The 26147-nt window shown below is 36.5% G+C and overlaps 1 protein-coding gene across 3 annotated transcripts in view; it reads right to left on the reverse strand.

Moving 5' to 3' along the window:
• The window catches only part of svilb (supervillin b), a 50600-nt gene extending 40062 nt beyond the window's left edge, over positions 1-10538 (reverse strand). The window contains exons 1-6 of one of the 3 annotated variants that reach the window (XM_089131457.1): positions 10368-10538; positions 7576-7639; positions 4776-4855; positions 4647-4704; positions 4116-4279; positions 1978-2689 (exon numbers count right to left, since the gene is read on the reverse strand). In XM_089131457.1, coding sequence (XP_088987583.1) covers positions 1978-2689; positions 4116-4279; positions 4647-4704; positions 4776-4855; positions 7576-7639; positions 10368-10425 — 1136 coding nt within the window. In that variant the 5' untranslated portion in view covers positions 10426-10538. The remainder of the gene's footprint in view (positions 1-1977; positions 2690-4115; positions 4280-4646; positions 4705-4775; positions 4856-7575; positions 7640-10367) is intronic. The other 2 variants (XM_089131458.1, XM_089131459.1) reach the window with 2 other exon arrangements.
• Positions 10539-26147: the final 15609 nt, after the last annotated feature.

Here is a 26147-nt window from a genome sequence, read left to right on the forward strand (position 1 = left end):
TAAGGACAAATGTTGGAAAATGGAGTTAGCGGGTCAACTGAGGGAATTTAAAGGGTTACACTTCCACTCTAATACCTGGATGGCCAGTTGATTTGTGACATGGATTCACTGTCCATGTCTCTCCAGAGGGACGACTCACTCTGAGAAAGAGCTGCCAAGCTAAAGAACACAGAGCCCCAGAATGATCCCAGTTATCACAGTAACAACACCATGACATTTACCACTATAACAAAACACACTCGTGACTTCACCAATCCTAAATGAGTTTCTAATAGGGGACTATTGTAATGTCGTAAATAAAACATCTCTGTCCAAAATCCCTGATTGTTTTCTCTCTTTCTGGTTGTAGTTATCTTGCCTGACTTTAGTTCTAAGATTCTTCAATTAGTCTCTGACATTATTACTGCCTTAGGGACATTTAAGATGATCTCCTCCTGGACATTTTTCTCCTCAAGGGTTGTTTGTAGGGATGAACGATATATCGGCCAGCATATCGGTATCGGCTGATATATGTTCATTTTTAATGTTATCGTTATCGGCCTGGTAAGAAAATGTGGCCGATATATTAAAACCGATAAATAATGTATTATTCCCTTCAGCTGAGACACTTGTTGAGAACTGTTTGTTTTTGAATTTCTTGAAATATGACCGAAATTTCGAAATTCAAAAAATGAAAATCTGTGCACTTGCCATGGGACGGCGATTGAATTGTGAGACTTTTGTTTTTGTAATCAGGCTCCCAAAATTAGATAAAAATTTGGATTTAAGTTTATCGGTCGATATATCGGTTATCGGCTTTCAAATATAAAGAATTATCGGTATCGGCAAAAAATTTTATATCGGTGCATCCCTAGTTGTTTGGATTGTCAAGAGTTATGTAACACTCGAGTAAAACACAAGTTACCCGTACTTGGACATAAAAGATAGTTTATCTCTTTATAAATTATTGTAGGGGTCTCTTATGGAAACAATCACTACGAAATAATGAGGGTTACACTAGGTGACTTGTAAAGTCATCTAGTATTATTTTAAATAAAATTAAATGTTTTTCTCTTCTGATGCCGAAATAAACTTAATAAATGTATTAAATCAACCAATTACTGTCATACTAAGTTATTTCAATCTCTTGTCCAAGACTATGGAGAGACTAAGCATTGAAACTAGGTGTAACTTCGGCAGAGCTTCAAAGTGAAATTCTTGCTGATGTCCAGTGAACAGTTCTACATGCAGGTATTTCACCCCAGCTCTCTGGCATGACTGCGAACCTGACTAAACATAAAACCTGGTGCATTCAGCATTTTTACAAGGAGAATGTAAGAGCTTTACCATTATCGGAGTGAGGCAAAAAATCCAAAGCATTAGTCCTTGTCGAAGTCCGCTAGTTTATCGGTATAGATAGATGATGGCAATTGTTAACCCTGTTGCATTTACTTGCTTTATAGGATGATTTCTAAAAATGAAGCAAGCTGGGATCTCAAAGTCCCTTAATTTATCCATAATTTATGTACCCATTATTTAACACATTTGGATTCTGATAAAACCTCATTCCAAACTAGTCCAAATTTATTTATTTTATGGGACCCTATCTTAAAAACCAAATTGGCAGTTTTGTACCATTAGTCCATGGTCTTAACTTTGAGGCCATAATGGTGATGGCGCAGTGGATAAGACACATGCCTTTGGTGTGAGAGACACAGGTTTGAATCCACTGTGAGACACCAATGTGTCCCTGAGCAAGACACTTAACCGCGTGCGACCTCTGACATATATAGCAATTTGAAGTCATTTTGGATAAAAGCGTCAGCTAAATGAATAAATGTAGATATGGTAGCATTCATTCAAGCTAAATGTCCAGCTCGAACTTCTTGTTTCAATAGGAAGTATGCCATTGCCAACACAGGAAGATAATACCACGTCAATGAAAATCAGGGTCCTCAAAGACTTTCTAAGATCCAGAAAGAGTTCAAACATACTTACCCCTGTCTGTTGAGGATATTTTGAGCTTGCTGCTCAATGAACAGGTCTCCAGGAGAGATGCCATAGCGTGTTGTGGGCAACGAAGCTCTGCGTGATGTTCTAGGTGAAACTGGCACGGTGACAACAGCAACACCCTTTGTTGGTTGGGCAGCTGTTGTTTCCATGGGAACCGGAGCTTCCTGTGGCCGTGGTTTCGGACTTCGATCAGGTGTTCGTCTATAATTTTCCAAGTTCATTGCCCTCTCTCTCTCTCGCTCGGCATCAAAGCCTGATGGAGGAGCAGGATCGGGGGCGGGGTCAGAAGGCATGAAGACCCGCCCTATCCCTGAACTGCTGTATTTAGACCTGCTGCTGCTTCGATCCCGCCCCTTATCCTGCTCTTGCAATGCCCCGCCCCCGGTTCTGCTTTCACCACGTCCCCTGTCAGGAGGAGCCCCTCTGTCCGACAAATCAGACTCTCTCCGTGCACGAGTGTAGCGCGGCGTGTAATCCAGATCCACCTCCTGGTCGAGGAGGATTCCGTAACGTTCTGATAATTGTCGTCGGCGTTCAGCTTTGTAGCGCGCGATCCGCTCCGCTTTAGAGGCCGCGTCAGACCCTGCTGGGGTAAGGTCTATCGGGTCAGGATTGGCGGACGACTGTGGATCTGGACGTGTCCGACCTCTGGATTGCCGCTCGGGAGCTTCCATCTCATCACGACTGTAGCGCCGCACTGTAGAGGCAAACAGAGAGTGAGAGGACATCACAGCACACAATTCATTTTATTTAAAAAAAAAAAAATTTACTTCAGAAGAATGTGTGATCAATGCCAGGGCACTGATATAGTATTATGAGTGTTTTTTTTTGTTTTTTTCAGAGTGGTGGTGTGTGGTATCTACACTCTTACAAAAAAGGGTTCATTTGGGTTCTATATATGTAGCATAGGGTTCTTTACTAAACTCCAAAGAACATTTAATGCTAAAAAAAGGTTCTATAATGACAAGAAAGAACCATTTTGGCACTTTATAAGGTTATTTATAGGATATTATTCATTAATATATTACATTATTCTGCAACATTTTGTAGTTTATTAAACTGTTGTAGTAACTTAATATCACATTTTAATCATGCTGATTTTTGGAGGAGAAAAACTTAAATGGCACTCTTTATGTGATATTGAACTACATTAAATTATATAAATACATACATTTTTTAACCCCCATATCTTGAATTTTGTGATCATTCACATGCATTCATAAATACATTTTAAGGGTGTTGATGTTTGTCAATAATAATATGAAATATTTAATCCGGAAGGGACAAAACAAATGATAATGAATAGGGTTGGGTATCATTTGAATTTGAACGATTCTGATTCCAATTCCGATTCCTTGTTTCGATTCCGGTTCCTAAAGATTCTCGATTCTGATTCTTTTAAGAGGCAGGGTCAAAAAAGTTTAGCTAACCTTGCTAACCAACGGTCTTTCTGAAGGAAATACTACTTTCTGAAGGAAATACTCCTTCTGTCACAAATACTCCTTTTGTCACAAATTTTGCATTTTGCCGAGATTTCGTTATTTTTAGAAAAGTGAAACCACACTTTGGACCGCCGACGTATGCTACTCATGTTCGACTCGCGTGGTTTTTCCAACACTTCCGGTAGACGCTTCTTCGTTGGTGTTGTTCAGCAGTTTCTTCTTCCGGTCGGCGTACTGTGAATATCGAAACTAGGAATCGAAATTTTAACTTTTGAACGATTCCGGGAAAAACGAAAAGTTAGTCCCGGTTCCAATCGATACTCGATTCTCGATACCCAACCCTAATAATGAATGAACCCAAAAGGCTCCATATAGAACCTTTTCCTGGTTACAAAGAATCCTTTAAATAGAGTTCTGTATAGAACCTTTTAGGGGTTCCAAATACGTAGCGCTGATAGAACCTTTTCTTCTAAGAGTTTACTGAGCTTACAGGTCCAAAATTCTACGATACTGTGGTCACTAACTGTTACATTGTCCGCCAGGTTTCAGGTTGCCAATAAAAGTTAAAGCACACCTCTTCTTCTATGCACCAAAGTTTAAAGGGGTTTTTCAAAATAACAGAACACATAGCAGTTAGTGTCTCTATCTGCTTACAGAAATAAATAAATTGTGGTGTCTTACCCACAATTCCTGGATCACTGGGATCTGAAGCACGCGTGTAGCGTGGTGTGTCCTCCTCCAGTAGCCGATTAGTCACAAGGCCGGCTGTGTGTTGCATGCTTGTAGCAGGAGTAGATGGAACATCAGATTCAATCGCCTCCAACCTTCTTGCTATCCTTTCTTTCCTGCGTGATTTATGTAGTGTTTGAGTTAACACAACATTCTGGAAAACTGAGAGGCTAAGACTGACAGTGCTTTCCATAAAGTAATGATGCAACATTTACTTCATTTTTTAAAATTTTATTTGTAATGGTAACATTCCTTAAAACAGACTACCGGTATATGAGTTCTCAAAAGTATTCAGTCATTGTACATCTATGCATTTGGCAGATGCTTTTATGCAAAGCAACTTCCATTGGATTCAAGGTATACATTTTATCAGCTCATGCATTCAATGGGAATCGAATCCATGACCTTCGCATTGCTAACACCATACTCAACTGTTTGAGCTATAGATAAGAAATTTTACATTTTAACATGCACCAAATGTACCTGTTCATTTCTGGATGACTTCTGATCGTGGTTTCAAATTGCTTCCTTAGCTCTGAAACTAAAAAGGATTTTAGTAAATATCTAAAAATTCACCATTTCCATCCTTTACCGTATCTTAGCATTTCTTACCTTTGGGCAGCACAGCAAGAATGTTTGCATCAATATCTGTAGTATTCCTAACCAGTGATGTTCTGTCATCCACACCAAAGCTGTAAGGCAAAAACAGAGAGTGCATACTTCAAAACAATCCTATTGCAATCAATATTGCTTTAGTAAATGTCACGTTTGCGTCATATAGATACAGATACAGTATATTTGATGCATTTCATTTAATTTTTGGTCTTTCTGACACTTTTTTTAAGGGGACTTGCCATACAGTAAGAGTAACCACAACCCTAAAATCCAATTCTTTGATAGGAATGTTGTTCTAGGATCCACAAGGATGTAACATTGAGCACACTATCTGCTTGGCCATGATGACCCAAATTATTTATTAGATCTTTGTTGATTTTTCTAGAGCCTGACCGATGAAGGATTTTGAAGGCCGATACCGATACAAATATTTTGGGGTTTTAAAATCCGATATATCGGCCGATATTTTATTTATTTATTTATTTATTTAAAACTGGACATGATAGTCACAAATTTTGTCATGCTTATTTGAGTTAAGAGAACTGATGGGGATGTTCTTTTAATTGTTATTCAAGCAACGTATGTGTCGTGACCAAATCTACGAGTGTTGCCAACAGGAACGGTGTAGAGTGCCCTCTGGTGGACAAACTATACAACTCCAACACTCATGACATGGTTCAAGCGTGTTTCGTCCGTTTTTATTTTATTTTTGAAATATTCAGTTATCGGCCATTATAACTGCCGATAGCGCTGGTTTGGAAAATGCCTAATATCGGCCGATATATATCGGTCTGCCGATATATCGGTCTGGCTCTAGATTTTTCCAACATCTAATCTCTGCACACCTTAAGGAAAAAAAAAGCTGATTTGGAAATTAGTGTCTCCAAATTTCTACATAGGCAGGTCATGATCATGTGGCCAAATCTACCAATGTGTTCCCGTGGGACATTTTAAGATGAATTAGCATAGAGGATCTTGAACGTTTACTTGCATCTGACCACAGGAATAGATTAGTTGCTGAGGTATTTATACATTTAGAGTTCCCCTTCACCATGGTACCAGTCCCTCCATCCCAAACAGCACACTCCAATTACTCCCGTTTACAGCACACCATTCGCCATGCACAACAATCTCATAAGCAGGACCGCAGAACACCAATTAGAGCTTGAACAGGTTTCGATTGCATTCGTGGAAACTTTTCCAGACACACCCGATATGGAAACATGGATAAATAACTGACTCGGCATTGAATTATTGAAAAATTATATTCAGTAATGGCCATAATACCCTTGATGCACATTACATTTTCAATAACTTATAATAATAGTAAACAAGCCAGGTCAATTTTTCCACTTAAACCATAGTATATATGGTTTCCCCACACCACTAAGTATCTTGCATAGTAACAAGCTGTAGTTAACTAGTTTAAAAGTGATGGAAAGAGAACGTGGTGAAATGATAATGTGGTTAACATCATCACTCCAGTTCAATATTAGGAAATTAAATCAATTACCTACTTCGTAACATAACAACCAATCAGAATCAAGCATTGGGATAGTGCTTAGTTTCATTTTAAATTTAAATGCTCAAAATTCTTACCGATACTATAAATAAACACAAAAATCTGGCTCGATTTCTGGCCTGTGATTTCTGTTAATACAGGACTATATTTACCATTTTCATACTATGAAACACAATAACTAAGATAAATGGCAGAACACACACTTCTGCGATCATTGACAATGGCATCCATAAGCTTCATTTAGACATCCTGAGTCTGTTTATGTTCATGATCTATATTGTGTTATCGTGGGGACTCCTTTAGAACTGATGTTTTGATTTATTCTGGACACATTAAAGGCATGTCAAGAGCATAAATCTTCTCTTTTAACAGCTTAACCAATGGAAACAACAAAAGATAACATGCACACATCATGCACACTCTGGGTCTGTGATAACAGCAGACTATGCCTCTTCTTTTCCTAAGAAAGAGACTTTTCTATCAAAGAATCAATATATTGTGCAGTATTGTGACCACAGTAACCAAAACATCTACCCTTTCCATTGATCTCAAGATATTTAACACAACACAAAATCGGTGTCCTGAGGTCCAGAGTGCAACAGCTTCATTTCAAAACAATCTCTTTTACAAAGGAAAGATAGATATGCTGTTCAGACACAGCAGCAGCAAAGATTTGATTTATTTCAACTCAATAAAGGTGGGATATGTAGCCTATATAGTTAAAGAAATCCTGCAGCTCTCTATACTGCTCCAAAAACCCAGTTTGTTCCTATTTATCTAGCATTAGCATGTTGCTAAGCTAATGAAGAGATGAGGTCTATTCTAAGCCCCAAAACACATACTGTATCACACACAAACACAGAGTGAAGCAGTCCATTTTATTTAGATTTATTAGATCAGTTTTTTAGCAGTGCAACGTTTGTGAAAGTTTCTAAAGCGAAACGTTTGACTTCTAAGTACACACATCTATTTTGGTTCCTTTTCATTTATGAATTTAGCAGGTTTGTCCACCATCTTAGATATAAGTTGTTGCAGTGCATGCTGGGATTGCCTTATAAATGTTGTGTAGGCAGGCAACTCACTATGGTTTGGAACTGAGCTACTTTAAGGAGTCAGTTTGGGCAGAAAATCTCTAATCTCTCTCATCAACCCATTTAGAGTTAAGCATTAAAGAACATAAAAGGATTAATTCAGGATTTAATTCGGCTCTACGCTTATGGGAACAGTTTAAATGTATAAATGGTCTTTATTAAGGCAAGATGCATGTATGCTAACCTTATTGCTCTTTTCTTTAGTAGTGTAGGGCTGCAGAGCTTAGAAGAAGCTTCACCGACAAAGCCTGCAAAAAGAAACAAGACAATCTCTTAAAAGCATGTTTAGAAATAATACGCTTCATACAAACCAGCTTTACAGTGATATGTAAACAATGTTTACAATATAGTCGGAGATTCTGTAAGTGTTAGCTGACTTTTACAAGAAAATTCAATCTATCCAAGAAACAACTCGTATTATACTGACATAAATAAAATGAAACATTTGTGCACAAACAAACTAAATTTACCAGCTGAACTTGAATAGTTGTGTACTTACACGTACTTTTATGTTGATTACAGTGAAGTTTTCATTAGAATCGGGGGAAGACACAAATTTATCTTGGACAAACACATTTTAATGGCATATTTATCCTGAGTGTCTCCACCTGGTGTCAACCACACCGATATTAATAACCTTCCATCTTAACATCATGTTTTAGCCATTTAAAGGGACAGTTCACCCAGAAACGAAAATTGTTTCATCACTTACCCTCAAGTTGTTTGAGTTTCTTTCTTCTGTTGAACACAAATATATATATATATTTCAACTGAAAAAAGAAACTTTATGACGATTTATAATGACGCTTTCATTTTAGGGCGAACTATCCCTTTAAACCCATCGTATTTTTTTTTTTACCCCGTTGTACAGTCAACAGCTTGAGTTACTGTGTTTAACATTCTCCAGTGTCGACTGATAAATTTACCCCCTCCAAATAGAGAACCTGGGTTGAGGGAGGGTTCGCTCCAAGAACAAGCTGAGAAGAACAAAGTAAAACGTGGGTGTGAAGACATCCTAATTAGCTTAAATGAAGTCTAGTGGACGAGTTTCCGTCCCAGGGTTGCCAGAGAATCACTTCAGGATGCTGACAGCCACAAATTAGTCGAGTGCGATGAGAAGAACAAGGCATTGTCTAAAAATACTAGAAGGGGAGATCAGGATAAAAAATAAGGCCCTGCTCAAAGGTTTACCCTCCTTCTTAAAACACTTGTAGTTCACAGCACAGAAAGACAGACGTCTAGTAAACCACTTTTACACAAGGTTTATGTGAAGGATTTTATGATCTAATGGGTGGACAGCACAACGGTAATCATCACGTCCTATCATTAGCACATTTTAACACAGTGTTGACACAGTCTGGGGTACCGGTAATTTTTTTCATGATCAACAACACATTACGTTCAGGTTCATCCACAGTGTGACAGCTCAGCTGTAGCCACTACAGAGATGCGACTCTGAAACAATTTCAGTCGAAACACACAGATTTGGCGGACTGAGACATGCAGGCTAATAACTGCTCCATTTCAACAAGACCTGATTTTTCCAATGGTGAGCTGACGAGCAAGGTGTCAATAGTTTGTATGCTCAACACAACAGAGCTGCATTTATTTGATCAAAAATACAGTAAAATATATAAGCAATAATATTGTAAAATATGAAATTTGGGATAAACCTTTCTAATTTTTATACATTTTTAAAATAAATCTATTTTAAAGTCACTTATTTGCCAATAGGCATTACTCCAGTCTTCAGTGTCACTTGATCCTTCAGAAATCCTTCTGATTTGCTGCTCAAGAAACATTTCTTATTATTATTGTCAGTACTGAGAAAAGTCGAGCTGCTTAATATTTTTGTGGAAACTGTGAAACATGTTTCTATTCATCAGTGATGAATAGAAAGTTCAAAAGAACAGACATAGAAATTAATAATGCTACATTGGTTTATATAATACAATTTTTCACAACATTTGAAATTCACAGAGAAAAGGAAATGTTTGTTTATAGTTTAACACCATGCAAGCTACCCCATATATTCAGAAAGAAATAGATTAAAATAAATGTTAAAATTTTATCTTGGATAAACAGTCTACAACTAGATCTTATAAATAAAAAATATAGAAAATGTGCTCACAGAAGACTTCTTTTTATCAGCTGAGGCCAATAACCTCAAAAAGGCCAAATATTGGCTGAATAAATCAGCCTAGCGATTATACATAAGTCTACCAGAATCATTTACTTTAGAGGTTGGTTGTTTTACCAGCACATGGATAAAATTATATGTGGCGCCATAAGGGAGCTTGCTAATGATCTTGTTTCCTTTGATTAGCAAGTAATAAAAAGGCAAATTGCACAGACAAGTGTTTAATATTGATTTTAAAAAAATAGTTAATGTCGATTCTGTTCTCTGGAGCGCAGACTGACTAATGGCCAATACAATATTTATTATATAAAAAAATGATGGCAAATTCATAGTATAGAAAATTAGTGTTGCTGAATTTAACTGAATACTTATTTATTTTACACAATATGTACTCAATTTCCACACAAAAAAAGCATAATTTATTTGAAATTATTCTACACTGACTCCAGGCAGAATGACCACTTTGATTCATTTGGCAACAGTCATCAGATGATGCAGACTATCTCCAAATCAGTTCACAGAAACCTTTAGCGCACCACAAGTATTCAGACTTCATCTGATCACTAAATCAATCTTCATGCTCAACAGAACAATAGTAAAGCAATAGTCATACTTCTGTTTTGTACAACTATTAAAATCAATTATGTTTTCCAGGATCACACACTGCCAAATTAATTAAAACAAAGCCAACCATTCTTAAATCAGACAACTGTGCCATCCTTTCTGTAACAGTAACTGTTCAAATCAATGACCCGGTAACGATTTTCACTCAAATCCCCATAAATCAGCCTCACTGCTTGGTAACAGTAACCGGGCACAGACAGTTCCACACTTACCTTGACTACACTGTGTGACATGGTTGAGATAGTTCGTAATCCACTGGTTTTGAAACATGTTGGAATGAAAAGGAAAGAAGAAAACAGAGGAAAGAGAGGAAAGGGACAGACAGACCTAATCACAGGCTCAGACAGACGAAGAAAGAGAGCAAGAGAGAGAGAGGGATCGCCACGGATGGACTCAACGTGATGGAAATGCACACAGGCAAAACTGCAGGGCTAAAGCAAACACATGGGAGGGTGGTGTAGAGAGAGAGAGAGGTAGAGAGAGAGGTGCTAGGCAGCTCACAGGCAGTAATCTGATTACAGGCAGAAATTAGCCTGGATGATAAAAGTGGATTGTGGGAGCACGGTAGATTCCTGGACTTATGACATGATCACTGCTACATTTACACACACTCACACATGCGTCAGCAATCCAGGAGTCACAAATACTCGGTGATGCAAAGACGAAAGTCTTTAATTAGTCTGACCTGTTCTTAACATCTTTCAGTCAGAAAAACAAGGCAAACAAATGTGAAGCTTTATTAAAATCAATTCTATATTATTATAATGCACACACTAAAGACTGCTAACAAGATAAAGCTATCTTCTAGGTCTGTCAAACAATTAATCGCATCCAAAATAAAAGTTTGTGTTTACATAATATTTGTGGGTGCACTGTGTATAATTATTTTATATATATATATATATATATATATATATATATATATATACACACACACACATGCGTATATAAATATTTTATTTTTTTTCATGTATATAGATTTATATATAATTTATATTGTATATAAATATAAATATTTTATATATAAATAATATATTTTTCTTAAATATACAAGCATGTGTGTGTATTTACATATATACAAAATAATTATACACAGTGCACCCACATATATTATGTAAACACAAAGTTTTATTTTGGATGCGATTAATCGCGATTAATCGTTTGACAGCCCTACTATCTTCCATGCTATTTTAAGCTTTTATGCTAATTGCTACGAATTTTACTTCTGTAGTCAATTTTATCCCTTAAAACTCATCTTTGATTACCGAAATGACATATTTAAGAAAAATTTCTGAGAAAAAAAAAATTCTTCATACCTTAAAATAGCTTGAATGTTACTCACACCCTTGCTTCATTTAGTATACGAGTATATTAGCTCTATGAATATGCAAATTAGCCCCGTCTCCACTCACTCACACCAGCTGAGAATACCTGATTCATTCACCCAGAATACCTGATCCACTCGGCCAACTTAACAATAGTTAATATGACACATAACGGTAATAAATATTAGCCTTTGGCTTTACTATATTATCAAACCGCTAATAATGTGTTGCTAACGTTACACAAACCATGTTCCCATTCCCAATCTCAGGGTCAGAGAGCTGCCTTCTAAAATTCAGCATCCTTAGAAACACTTTGAACAACTTAGAACGTCAGTGGAGCATATAGTTCACATCATAATACATTATATACATAATTCACCTGCTATATTGCTAAATGTACCCATAACTTTTTTTGAGTTCAAAATTGACAAAAAAATGAGCGAGTACATTTTCCAAACCATTTTTTTTGTCTTATCCTGAATCACTATAGTACACCTATAATACGTGTTTATATTCAGACAATTTTAGACCAATCGGGTCGTACCAATGTCGAGTAGCATCTCATCTGTGACTGACTATACATAATAAACAAAGAGAAGTAGCTTCGACTATAATGTTATTTTGCAAGACGCATGCAGTTCTGTTTATTAACCGCTAAAACCCCAAAAGTTATGACCTGCATCTTTAATATTATTGACAAACTACTGTATATTATGATTATTCTTGGAAATTGTTAAACAGGAGTCGCTAAACAGGTTTGGCAACATTACTGCCAGTGTTCTTTTTTATAAATGAAACTAAAACTAATTAAAAAAACATTTTAGCAGTTAAAATAAAGCTTAAAATTAAATATAAATATTAAAAGGAATTTTCAATATAAATATTAGAATAAAAACGTACATTTAAAACACGACAATAACTTCGTTGACTACACTTGTCAATCAAACTGCCTCAAAACTCTCACTGATAAGAACTGTCGATTGCTTTGTTGCAGCAAATCACTGTTAGCATGAGACTAAGAGAGTGTGACAGAATAAGCCCACACAGGGATATGCCAACACAACCTAATAAAACAACTACAACTTTGGTGTGAACGCATCATAAGTTGACTTTGTCATAGTGTGCACTAGAGGAAGCACCAAGAGCCAAAGGTCCTGTGAGGTTCAGGAAACCAGTGTTTCTCAACTCCTAGGGATCCATGCACCAACCAGAATGTTTTATATTTCTCACTAATCAGCTTTCTAGTATGTATTGAGACAGCTAAAACATTCTGAGACTAAAAACACTGCACTAAACAATGTGTACAACTCAGTCATGACATGAGAAGGGGTATAAGTACTGTTATACAGATGAAATACAGCTGCTTTTACTGGCACATTTAAAGGTATTTCTATTGTACGCCACAGTACTATTGACATTATGTTAAACGAGACGGCACACAATGTGTTTTTATCAAACTTGACAATGTTTGAGTCCTTATTTAGAGTGCTTTAATACATGGGATTGATGGTAATCATGCAGTTCATAATGCTATCCGATTACACTTCAAACAACTACAACTATGGGTTTTTCATGATTAACCCAAGTATAAAGATTTAGAATTTTGAGATCTAAAATATCATAGCTGTAATAAAAAAAATGAAGAAAACCCAGTCCATTCTAGCCAGAGCGTCATAATACTGCAAACATGTCCATCTCTTGTCATCTTACTGGACCACTCAAGTACTGCTGCCCTTAATAAGGCAATGTGTGACATGATTGGCTGAGAGACCTCAAGGAGGAGTGGCTAACTTATGTTTATCCGGCTCTGGTGTGCATGTGCTCTTCACCACACACATCTATCATATTCCTTTCACTCCTGGAAGTCATACCTCTACTTTTCCTTCTCCCTTGGCCAATTCTAGGATACAAATAAACAAACCTTTACAATAAACACAATGTATACAATATTTACCTGCGCTGACTGCAGAATTAGAGAGTACATTTGAGACCTAAAAACACAAACACAAATAACTACTCGATGCTTCCAGTGAGCCAAGGAGTTATGACTGTGTCTATTCTGGTCATTTAGAGAGTGGGTTGTGTAATAGGTCAATAAAATAGTATATCTTGACAAAACTTATAATGCGAGATGACGAAACAATAAAAGTAATTTAATACTGTAATGTGCATATCTGATATTGTAGAGTGTAATATTCATTTTCTGCATAGATTATTAACAATAATGCACAAGTCAGTCCATACTCTCAATCAAACTACGAATGTGTTTCACTTCCATTCAAAAGTATGGGGTCTGTGTATTTTTAGAAATTAATACTTTTATTCAGCAAGGGTGCATTAAATCAATCAAAAGCAATATTTTAATAAAATGTATAATGCTACCAAAGATTTCTGTTTAAAATAAATGATGATATTTCTATTCAAAGAATCCTAAAAAAAAAAAGCTTTCATATAAATATTAAGCTGCACAACTGTTTAACATTGATAAGATAAGCAAATCAGCATTTTAGAATGATCTCTGAAGTATCATGTGACTGAAGACTGGAGTAAATCCGCATTGCATCACAGAAATTGCTTTAAAAATATTACAGAAAACCCTGATTTTAAACTGTTTCACATAATTACTGCTTTTCTGTATTTCAATCACTGAATCAAGAGATTCAATATAAATCAAACAATAAATTATATCAACAGATTCATATTGAACTGCATTTTAGGCATTACAATACATCTAATTTAGTATCACTGTAAAAAAAAAAAAGTTAAATCAACTTAAATTTTTTAGTTAGCTTTTTGCTTTGACTTTATTTAGTTTTATTTACTTTATTGAGTTTTATTTACTTAATCTTATAAGTATTTCAACATAAAAAGTTAAGTTGACATAGTTGACCTAACAACTTATTTCAAGTAACAGACTTGAAAAGTTTAGTTGAAAGACAATAACTTACATTTTCAAGTTATCTTTACTAAAACGTATGTTCATTAAACTTAATTTGGCATTTTTTCTCTATGTGATATGATCTCACGATAAATAATGAGACTAACGTTACTGGTTCAGCATATGTTTAAGTTGAGGTGACACATACTCCAGTTAAGTCAACATACTGTATATACTAGTTAAACTTAACATGGTAAGTTGAATTAACAAATTTAGAAACCACAAGTTGCATCAACTTACAAAATTACATTGAAAACTAAAATTCTGAATCATTTTTTACTTGCTGAATGTATACAGGTGAAATTTCTAAGAGAAATAAAAGAGCTGAAAAACTGAACTGTGAGTGTTGGATCCTGTTGTGTATAAGGCATCAAAATAAAAGCAGGATTCAAAACCGAGACTGATTTAACACATTCATCTCTCAAGGAACTGCTAGTGCCATTGCCAAGCAGCAATCTTGTTTGTTTACATGAGACAAAGTTGAACGATGGATGGGCCACATCAAAGCATTGTGGGAAGAACAGACATCATCACACAAATAGAAAGTTCAGTCTAAATGACCTACTAAGCTAGAGATTACTAAACGCTCCATGCTCAAACATACTGTAGATGCCCACTGCTGTTATTCACTTGACATTTATTGATGTGCCCTTGTAAAGCTATGTGTTGTGCAGGTATAGAAAGAAACAAGTAAAAATTTAAATATACAGACACCCGCAGGCTGTGACACGCGACTAATATTATCATAAAGCAATATAAAAGGTATCCCTGTATGGGAATATGAGAGACATCAGTAGAAATGGTCAAATCACTTCTTGAATCTCATAAAAACTTGGAGGAGGAGTTCGGTCAGACTACATTCTGTAGTCGTTCTGGTCTTCATCTTCTGCCTTTATTAGGACACGGAGAGCTTACTGGCAGGATGAGGTTTGTTTAAATTACTGCTGAACTACAGACTGCACTGTGAGAACAACCATTCGAACATACTTTACAGACAGGAGTCAGGTGTGGATCTCGAACTGCCTCAAACACTAGAGGCTGGATTTCCAGATAAAGATGAAGATCTGGATTGAAAGTGATTTTCTATTGGGATCCTAAGCCTGGACAGTCTCAATATGTCTCGTATCTAAACATCTATCCTCAAAAGAACTTCTCTTTTCTCATCCTCCTACTAGTTTGAACTTTGAACAGTCCTTGCACTGTTTTTGTAATAGAATACTCACGGTATATATTTTGTATACATAATATATATATGCAGCACAGAATATCTGGAGGACCTACTATGCCAAAATGTGATATTTAGAACCAGCGAACAATGCATGATTCAATACTGAATCCCACAATGCAATGTGCTTGATTTGAACTTTCAGTGTGTGTTGCAAATAAATCACCTGAAGTAAATCAAATAAATAATAAAAAACAAATCAATCTTGACTCATTTTGCTGAGTGCCAAAAGACATTTTAACACAAAACTAGAACGAAAAGGGAAAAAGAAAATCATATTTCAAAGCATATCCCACTTGCAGAATTAATCATACAATAACTGTAGCAAAGTAAACCATTAATCAAAATATTAATCTCAAAATAAAAAGTCTTATCTAAAAATATTATAACTGCATGCCATTCACTGAATTAATCATACAATAAATTAACTGATGTTGTATAGTGTAATTGATTATATATATATATATATATATATATATATATATATATATATATATATATATATATATATATAATTATATCAAAATTAAATAAAAGCAAAATAGTCTTCTTTAAAACATTATAAATGGACACCATTCACTGAATTATAGGTAGGCAATGATTTTCGTTTATTAAACTGGTTGAATCTCTCTTCACATCCTGATAGTAAACAATAATTAAAGTGGTCTATTAAAACATGTCTGAAACCTGTCTGAAAATACCTACCTTTATCCATAGCAAAGGGGAAGAAAAAATCTTATTTAAAAAATTATAAATGGATGCCATTCACTGAATTAATCATGCAATATATTAAGGGTAAGAATTAAATTAATTTCAACATAAAAAGGCTAGATACAAAGGGAGCTTTATTTAAAAGTGTATAACGGGATGCCATTCACTGAATTAATTCAACAATATTAACTGTAGAGGGGTAAAACACACATAAATCTCAAAAATGAAAATGCAAATAGTCATATTTCAAAGATTAAAAGATTACAGTTGTATGTATATAACTTTGAAGGGAAAACTCTAAACTAAGCAGTATACTGTGTATGTAGTATGCAGTACACTATATTCCATTTCAAACACAGCACACATCATTCTCTCTGAGGTTTACAAATGTCAAGGACTCACATTCTCTGCTCTTATAAGGTTGTGAAGAGTCTGAATCAGTCTCAGGCCTCACCACCACCACATGAAATTTATTCAAGAGTTGTTCTTGGATCAGTTTGGGGAAATAGCTGATTTTGCATCACGGCCGCTCTAAACAGGAAGTAATGATAAAGATCTACACAAGGAATAAATTCTAAACATCAGTTCATTTGAGCTGTTACTCAAAACCTATGCTCCTTCATTCCTCTTCTGCATTACAAACTCCTCCGTTCTTCAATCTCTCTTGTAATCCAAAAACAACTACAGACAAGAACTCATAAACATTCAAAGCATTGTCAAACACAGCTGACGAATAGCAGAAAAAGTGCCATCTGAAGTCTGGAGTTGGCCAAAGTTTCAATCTGAACCAAGAGGGCATGATTTGGCATGGCAAGTTTCCCCTGCTGGCAGATGCCATAACTACACCATCTTCCTCCCTTGACTGCCATTCAAAAGTGAGAGTCAGGATATTATTATTCTACTGCCCTATAACATCTCTAACCTCAATCGCCATGCTAGCAACAAATTCAACTTCTATTTGGAGAGATGTCAGATGTTGCGGAAAGATGTTACTCAACCCAGAGCAGGGAAAGAGCCCACAGCTGAACCTCAAAGGACAAAGACAGACTGCGGTGAGCTGCAAACAATACCAGTGGGAGAGGGAGATTTATGGATGAATTCTATTCAGACTCTGTAGCAGTTAAATCAAATGGTGACACATTGCAGAGCTAATGTGATAAGGACGGCACACACACACACACAGAGAGAGAGAGAGAGAGAGAGGAGCAAAGCATGGCTTTGCAAACCAAAACAAATAGTTAGAGTGCAGTCATGACGTGTGCACACTATCAATATAGAAGATTATTGTTAAAGTTGTCATGAAAAAATGTACTGTAGGGCGGGTCTTGATTTTGTCCATAGAGAATTGAGTTGTGGTTTCCTATTCTATGTGGGGTTTCAAGTTGTCTTGCCTTCACGCCAGTAAACGCATCATGAAAGAAAAGAGACGGTTTGTTGCTGCAAGAGGGAGGGGATGTTTGATAAAAGATTACTATGGCATCAATTTAAAATTATGATGTGCATGGATAAATCAAATATAACACTGCAATATTCCATTAAAAAAAAAAAAAAAAGATTTGTCATTTTTGATTTCATGGTGATGCTGGTCTGGTTAACGTCTTGTTCATTCTCCAGCATCAGTTTTGCATGCATCAGAAGGACAGCAAACAAAGAAAACACCTAAAATTAACAGAAGATCTTTTCTGAAGTCGAATATCTGCGAAACATATCCAGCCTTACAGGTTTTACATTTAGCATTATCATATAAAATACAGAAAAACCACACAACATTTATGGCACCAGATCTTCATCCGCAGATCTTAAAAATTATATGGATTAATAGATTAAAATCCTAACGCAATACATATCACAAAACCTGATGATAAGAACATGGTCTTAAGTACATTATGTAGTAAAAAAAATAATAAAAAAAAAATATATATATATATATATATATATATATATATATATATATACACACATATATAAATATAAGAACTGTTTCTTGAGCACAAAAAAAAAAAAAAAAAAAAATCACAGAAACATATTATTACAATTAAAGTTTTTAAATAATTGTAATAATATGTCACATTATTACTGTTTTTACTATGTTTTAGATTAAATAAATGCAGCCTTGATGAGCATAAGAGACTTTCAAATTTTTTATTTATTTTTTTTTAATTTAACCAAGCCTAAACTTTGAAAAAGTAGTGTATATATTGTGCAACCCTATAATTAAATAATGAATTAATCCAGCGGTTAAATATATATTATCTTAAACATCCATCCTCAAATATATATATTTTATCTGCTTTAAAAAAATATATAGATAGACAATAACAAGAACTCTGAGACAAAGTACAAAGAAAAAGAAAACAGAGGGGTTAAGTGTTGACACTATAAGTGTTGATATCTGACTGTTTGTTTTGATAGAAAGGGCAGGTGCAACTAATTCAACAGCTGCAATACCACAGTCTGGCTCCAGGCCTCAGACTCTATCTCACACACTCACACACACACACACACGCACGGTGCCATGTATATGGACTGCTTAGTGCCCTTTCCAACCTCATAACCACAGTGACTGTGCAGACCACCAATTGCATACAATTACCCAACTGGTGCACATTTTTGCCCAGTACACATTGTCCGATTTTGGGCTGTCCCAGACGAAAGAGGACCAATCGTGGCGATTTCTGTGGTCGTGGCGCCTAAACAGTGGACCTACGTCGTACAGTGAGAGAGGTTCAAAGACAGCCATGTTACGTTCTTAAAACCAAAGATAGCCCGAGATCATTTCCTGACAGTGACCCTTCAGAGCTCATCTAGTTTGCTAGTTTCCCAGAATTGCAAACCATATTCAGAAAAGGCTTGACCAAGACCAGACCACATAATGGCTCTCTTTGACAAAGCACAAGCAGAACAAATTTGAGCAAATCATTTGTAAAACTGCTCTTACATAAATTGCTGTGACAGTTTTGCAGATGTTTTGGACGAAAGCATCTGCTAAATGAATAAATGCACATAAGATTGTTTTTACGAGCAATTTACACAGAAATCTGTTCATGTTTCATAAATGAAGACCAGTGATCCTAATGTTACCAAATAAACTCCCACACCTTTGCATTAACTGAAACAATCTCCAAAAGTTAGATCCATAAAAATCACTTCCCTCTCTTTACTCTTAGATGAATAATCCTTTGGACAAATCATTTATATAGTTAATGCATAGTATTTAGAGAATTGGATAAATTTGCTTGAGTATAAAATACATTTTACCTTACAGAAAACCTATATTTTTACCATGCAAAACTAATTTCGAAACGCCAAAACATGGGACAAAAAATATGCACATTTTGATAGAATAAGGGACTGAGACTTTTTACCCCATTTCTTAGCTCCAATTAACGTTTTACTATATCCATTTAATAATTTACACAGATTTCCCTCTCCCCTTAAAGCTGCAGTAAGCAATTTTTGAGAAACTATTGATATTTGAAATCAACCCAAACAAACACACCCCTCCCTTCATTGCTCCGCCCCCAAATCCAAGAGTGGATTTCTCTTTATCATAGGTGAAGCGAAACAATATAATGCTTTGCGAAATATAAAGTGAAGATGACAAATTAACAACAAGGAAGAACTAAAAATGAACATCCAGTACACAAGAGTATACACAAGCAAGTGTTGGTTGTTAGTCGCCAGCAGCTCCAGACAAACAACGGCACTCAAAACTGTCCTATTACTATGCAAACATTACAACAACAGCATATCTTGGTTCTGTGAAACAGCAAAACCAATATTACTCGCATGTGGAGAAACAAAAACCTCTGCGTCTGTTTTCAAGCCTTCACGCTTCGGTCTCTCCAGCACTGGAAAGCTTTTCTAATAGGGGTGTAACGGTACACAAAAATCACGGTTCGGTACGTACCTCGGTTTTAAAGTCACGGTTCGGTACGTTTTCAATACAGCAAAAAGAAAGAAATGCCAGAGAAATTTCCTATTTGTTTAAAGAAAAAATATTTTTAATAAGCGTGAGTTTTCCTAGATCTTGAAACTTTCAGGTTTATAAATAGGGGTCATTTTGAAGGATGAACAAATAATGTTTTGGTCATCACATTAAAAATAACATTTAAATATATGAAGAGTTCAGATGCAAAAGCCTCTAAATGCCATTTGAAATTTTCTTCTAAAATGACCATTTTTATCAAGCTTGTTCAGTAATTTCACTTAAATGACAATTAATAGGTAATCTTCATTGCCATTTAAGTGAAATTACTGAACTTAAAAATACAAGCTTGATAAAAACGATCATTCTAGAAGAAAACTTCAAATGGCACTTAGAGGCTTTTGCATCTGAACTCTTCATATATTTATTTATATAATATTTGAATTTTGAAGTGCTGGAAAAGATGTGTGAAGTACTTGAAAGCATTTCACCATTCCAGCCAAACTGGTTCCAGTTAGTGTTACTATATTAAATCCATGGTGAATGTTGCTGGTCTGTGGACGTAAAGTACTAGTTCATTCACGGCACAATGTTTCTCCTGGTTTCCATGACAGCGCTGTTTGATCTAATAGAGATCTACGGTTAATAACGGAGAAATGTGAATGCTTCTCACTAGATCTCGCAGCGATGTTATTACCTCAGTGGCGAATTCAAATGTTTTCTTTACCGGATCTCTTAGCGCTGTGTGGTAACAGTGTTGCTTGATCGAGATCGGCTCGCGCTGCACAGATGTTGCTGGTCCGAACTGATAAACGATCCGTGAAGCACATAACGAGGAGCGCAGTTTCGTTCTGCTTTCATTACCCTTGCCATTTGGATGTTGCGCAACGTTGTGTTGGCCGCGTCAGCACGAATTTTGCCGGCAAGAAAAATGGTCCAAGCAATCGTTCGGTTTGTATGCGTACCGAACCGGAACCCTCGAACCGAAACGGTTCAATACGAATACATGTACCGTCACACCCCTATTTTCTAATATTAAAAGCGAGTCCGAAAGCTCTTGCTGGATCATAACCCTTCTTTTTCCTGTGACTTTCCAGAGTTTTTCCTCTTAAATCTCCCTCTTGCCATTTCATGAGTGGACACGCCCCCTACTGCTGATTGGCTACAAGTGTTTTGTTCTCAGAAATCTCTTACTGCACCTTAAATATAGGAAGCAAGATACAAGTTTGAATGCTAATATAACAAAGCTTTGCCATCAGTGGAATAAATTACATTTATAATATTTTCAAATTTACATTTCATTCAACCACATTGCCCGACACTGTATGGCTCTAGACCTGAGCATGCTCTTTTTCTTAAGGTAGGAGCTCATCTTCAGGGCAGGGTACAGTTTCAGTCACTGAGGTTATGGAGTTCAAGCCGGTCTCATATCATAAGGTCTGCTGGATCAATCTTTATTCTTAAGTAGCATGTGATATGAATCACGGATCATGATGCATGTATCTGAGCCTAAAATATTGCAGAACCTTCATTCTAAATAATCAGAGAAAGAGGGAATCTATGCAGTGCATTTTTTATACAACTCCAAATTCACATACAAGCAGAAATAATCAGTAATTAACAAGCAGAAATAATCAGTATAATTAACACCTGCCGCCTGGCCTGACCTCAATGACAACATAATGAAAATACTTTTAAAAAGCAAGTGCTTGTTAGTGAACATAACCACCCACAGGAGCAGGTGATTTTCTTGATGCGGTTGCACGCTCCTCCAGACGTCGCAAACATAAACACACATGGGATACCAGGCTTAGGCATATGTTGGCACAGGACTCAGACACACTCCGGTTACAACCCTGCAGTTAACAGCTGATTCTAGATGTGCTTCAGACGACTTGAGGCCACAGTGAGTCCTAACCTTCACGTTTATGAGCAACAGTGCAAAAATCTCAATGCATCATGTCAAGCAAAATATCTATTCAACTTCCCAACTCTCAGTTTTACAAATGAACATCAATGCAAATCAAATAACAAACATGTTGACTGATCGCCGATTGACAAATGTTTCCTGTCCATGTAAAACTCGGTACCACAATGCTCAAGTGTTGTTGCTAGGGTGTTCCGGCTGGTTGCTAAGACATTACTAGGTGGTTGCTAGGTGGATACTTGGTAAAAGTACCCACCTAGCAACTCTCTCTAAAACTTGAAGAAACAGGAAAAATTGTGTGTGTTTTATAGCTTATAAGTGAAATAAACAAAAATAAACAGAAATAATAAAACTACATTTAATAAGTAATTAAATACACACACAAGTATATAAACAGATGGACGAATGGACAGACAGATGGAACATGGAAGAAAGGACGAACATTTTGGAATCGACACTTCGCTAAGCCACGCCCGAAAACCGCCACTGGCCAATTATGTCTTAGCAACCGTAACTATGCGCGGGAGGTCTGGCAAGCTTTCGAACGAGGAAAACATGTTGATGCATTGTGCAAATCTGATACCGGTATCCTAAAAGTTGGACAGGGGAGAAAATTTGTTTTCCTTGCAGAAAATCTAAAAGTCAAGAGGGAGAACTAATGGGCGTGATCAAGCAGTGTGGGAGAGACCCATTCACAACTACCGATAAATGTTGACATGGTTAACAAACACACGTATTGCTTGGAAATATTGACGGTTCTTTGGTCATAATGATATAACGTAAAATAAGACGATCAAAGACATAACAAAGTCTCACTGACATTCTTTAAAACATATTTCACCATTTTGTTAATCGAAGTCCTCCTAACGTTACCCCAAAGTAACTTTAATCCAATCCGATCGCGCCTCTCCTGGTTTTAGTGTTATTCCACAAGATTTATGGATAAGCTGTTTGATTTATAATTATTAGGATTATTTTCACATACACACTCTTAGAAGAAATGGTTCTATTTAGAACCAGAAATGATTCAATCCCCCGCTTCATGTATGGAACTCCAAAATGGTTCTATTTAGAACCATTTTTTTTGGGTAAAAGGTTCTATTGGCCAAGTATGGAACCCCAGGGTTCTATATAGAACCCAGAGGAACCTTTTTTAAGAGTGTATAGAACCTTTTAGGGGTTCCAAATACATAGTGCTGATAGAACCTTTTAAGGTTCTATATAGAACCTTTTGTTCTAAGGGTGAACGAGCATAGCTGTTCCTCAGTTTGTGTTTCCCATTTGAATGATCAGCATATGAGGCGCTGCTGCTTGCGCTAGGACTATAATGTTAGGCTTTAGCTTCAATTTTTAAGAAATTATTCTCTAATTGGTTGAACATTATATTATGTCGTAAATCTATCCCTCGAATGGAATACGGCAGTCCCTTTTGTCTTGCTCTTTCAGATATTTCACTTGATCGCTGAAAATTACTAATTATCTCAATGGGAATGTCTGACACCGGTGCATCCACACTATAATAGATGCACCAGCCGCGAAAGCTTGACAGGCGTAGCAACAGTAACTAAGGAGGGAAGGGCTTAGCGAAGGGTCAATACACTATTTCAACCGCTCCATCAAACACTCTCTTTATTCCACTAACTATCAAAGGCAAGCACACACTCAGGATTGGGGGATATCATAGTCATAGTCATAGACAATGAGGGTTACATCAATTCTACCTTCCAAAGCCAACCAGATGAAGGCATATCTTCCAAGACAAGATTCAGATGTGGATGGATGCATCTCTATCTCCGTATACTCTCACACATAGCCAATAAAAAGTTCCTAGATGCTTTAGTAAGAATCCACTGTCACCCAGTTCCAAAGCAAGGTCAGGACACATTTGCTCAACAAACACCAAATCAGAACGTAACTTGGTAAAGAAACCATGCAGCACAATCAGCAACAGAACATTGAACAGTTATAGGAGATTCTGCCAAAATATACCTGTTGAGCTGTAAGAGAACAGACGCCGACGAGAATCACTGACACATGCTTCCCAACCTGTCCATTGTCCAGCAGGGAACGGATCAGAGTGGGTTGGAGTCACAGGGGGATTACGCCATCATGGGGCTTAATAAAGCCGGCTCAGCCTGAGGGCTTACGGCTGCCGCCACACGGAGACGGAGAAACAAAATGGGAGGAAGATGGAAATGGTACTTACTTGTAACTTCCTGGAAAAGCTTCGCAAGTTCATCTGTAGAGTCCAAACGCAACTAAAGCAAACGCAACAGTCTCTAAAGAGTGTTTTGTATGAAGTGACCGTCAGTTTGTGAATGATGAGAGGTGAAGAGATAGCAGACGCCCATCATACTCCACCCTAAAAACGAAGGGATGCTGATCCATGTGAAGGAAGGATGTAAAAGAATAGTGTTGGCGATAGACGGGAAGAAGGGAAAAGGGGGAGGGAAGGGGGAAAGGGGATTTGGAAGGGGGGAAAGAAAAGGAAAAAATAGGATACGGCAGCCAATTAAAGAAAACAATACAACAACACAGGTAAAGAAATGATCAAATTCCAATGGCGTCCTAATCCAAAGAATATTCCATGAGAAGTGGTCACTGAAAATCCGCAGGTGGCAATTCTCTGAATATCCTGTTCAGTTAACAACTCCAGAGTGACAGTCTATCGAGAGTCATGCTAGTGCACATGCTCACACACTCAATCAGAGGTAACCTCAACCAGTGGACTCCATGTATGGCCTGAGAACTGAGTCCTACAAGGGAATCTGCCATAAATAGACTGTGGGGGTTGAAAGACCCAGGGATTGAATCAGCTGTTAGATCAACAACCTCACCAGACTACCAGAGATAGACACACACGTGGATCAGAGGGAACGCATAAGAGCAGGGATGGATGAATTGAAATATCAACACTTCTGATATGATCACATAAACCATTGATCCTTTGAACATGTTAATCTGTGTTAAAGTGGTTAGCAGTAAATCAATGTGCATCATTGGTGTGGTTAAGACGTGATTAAATCATTTAAAAATAGTTAAAATCAATGTGCATCATGTTTCAAAGAGCAAATGGTGTAGCATTTATTAAAATGGAATTGTGCAATGTTTCTTGTGATCATTTCAATTTAAAGTGGTCATAATTTAAAAAGAATTCGTGCATCATAAGTTGCAAAGAGCAAAGACATTTAAATTGAATTATGCGAGATTTGTTGGAAGCTTATTTCAAAGAAAAGTGGTTAAAAAAAACTAGATATGATAATATTGAACATAGATAATGAATTATTTTGAATTGCTATTAATGTGCTGCATTTATTAAAATGCAATTGTGCAATATTTCTTCCAAGTTTTATTTTAATTAAAAATGTTGAGAAATTATACAGTATGCTAATGTGCAATTTAGAAATTATGTATTATGACAAAAATAATGGGTTTCAATTATAATGTTTATAAAAACCTTTTTTATCATCTGAAAAACTGAATAACGATACTGCAAGGAACTGTAGCTGTATGTATTAGCCCAGTTATATTAATGTTGTCTCTTTTGGCCTCGAGTGTGTCAGTGAATGCCGACTCACTGCCAGAGCGGATCAGGGTGATCTGAACCTCAGCTCTGAACAACTTTTATGACCAATGTGGATTTCTGACCAGCACATGGTCACGCTGCTTCAGTATCACTTTCATACACACTCGACCTGTTCAAGCTCATGACAAACTTACGAAACACCCTTGAATGTTTTTCCTCGCCAAAAACGAAAGAATGGCATATGTTTGAGAAGTGTATCATTACACAACTTTATCCAAATTAAAGCGACACCAAGTAACTTTTCCTATACAGTCACCCTACAGGCTGGAAGCGGAATTGTCCATTACCGCTGTTGTAAATAATTTAGCCTACCACAGCCTACTGTCGCACACACGCTCGCTGTTTATCCAGC

This window comes from Pimephales promelas, chromosome 5, assembly GCF_988280905.1.
Source record: "Pimephales promelas chromosome 5, fPimPro1.hap1.1, whole genome shotgun sequence".
Classification (NCBI taxonomy): domain Eukaryota; kingdom Metazoa; phylum Chordata; class Actinopteri; order Cypriniformes; family Leuciscidae; genus Pimephales; species Pimephales promelas.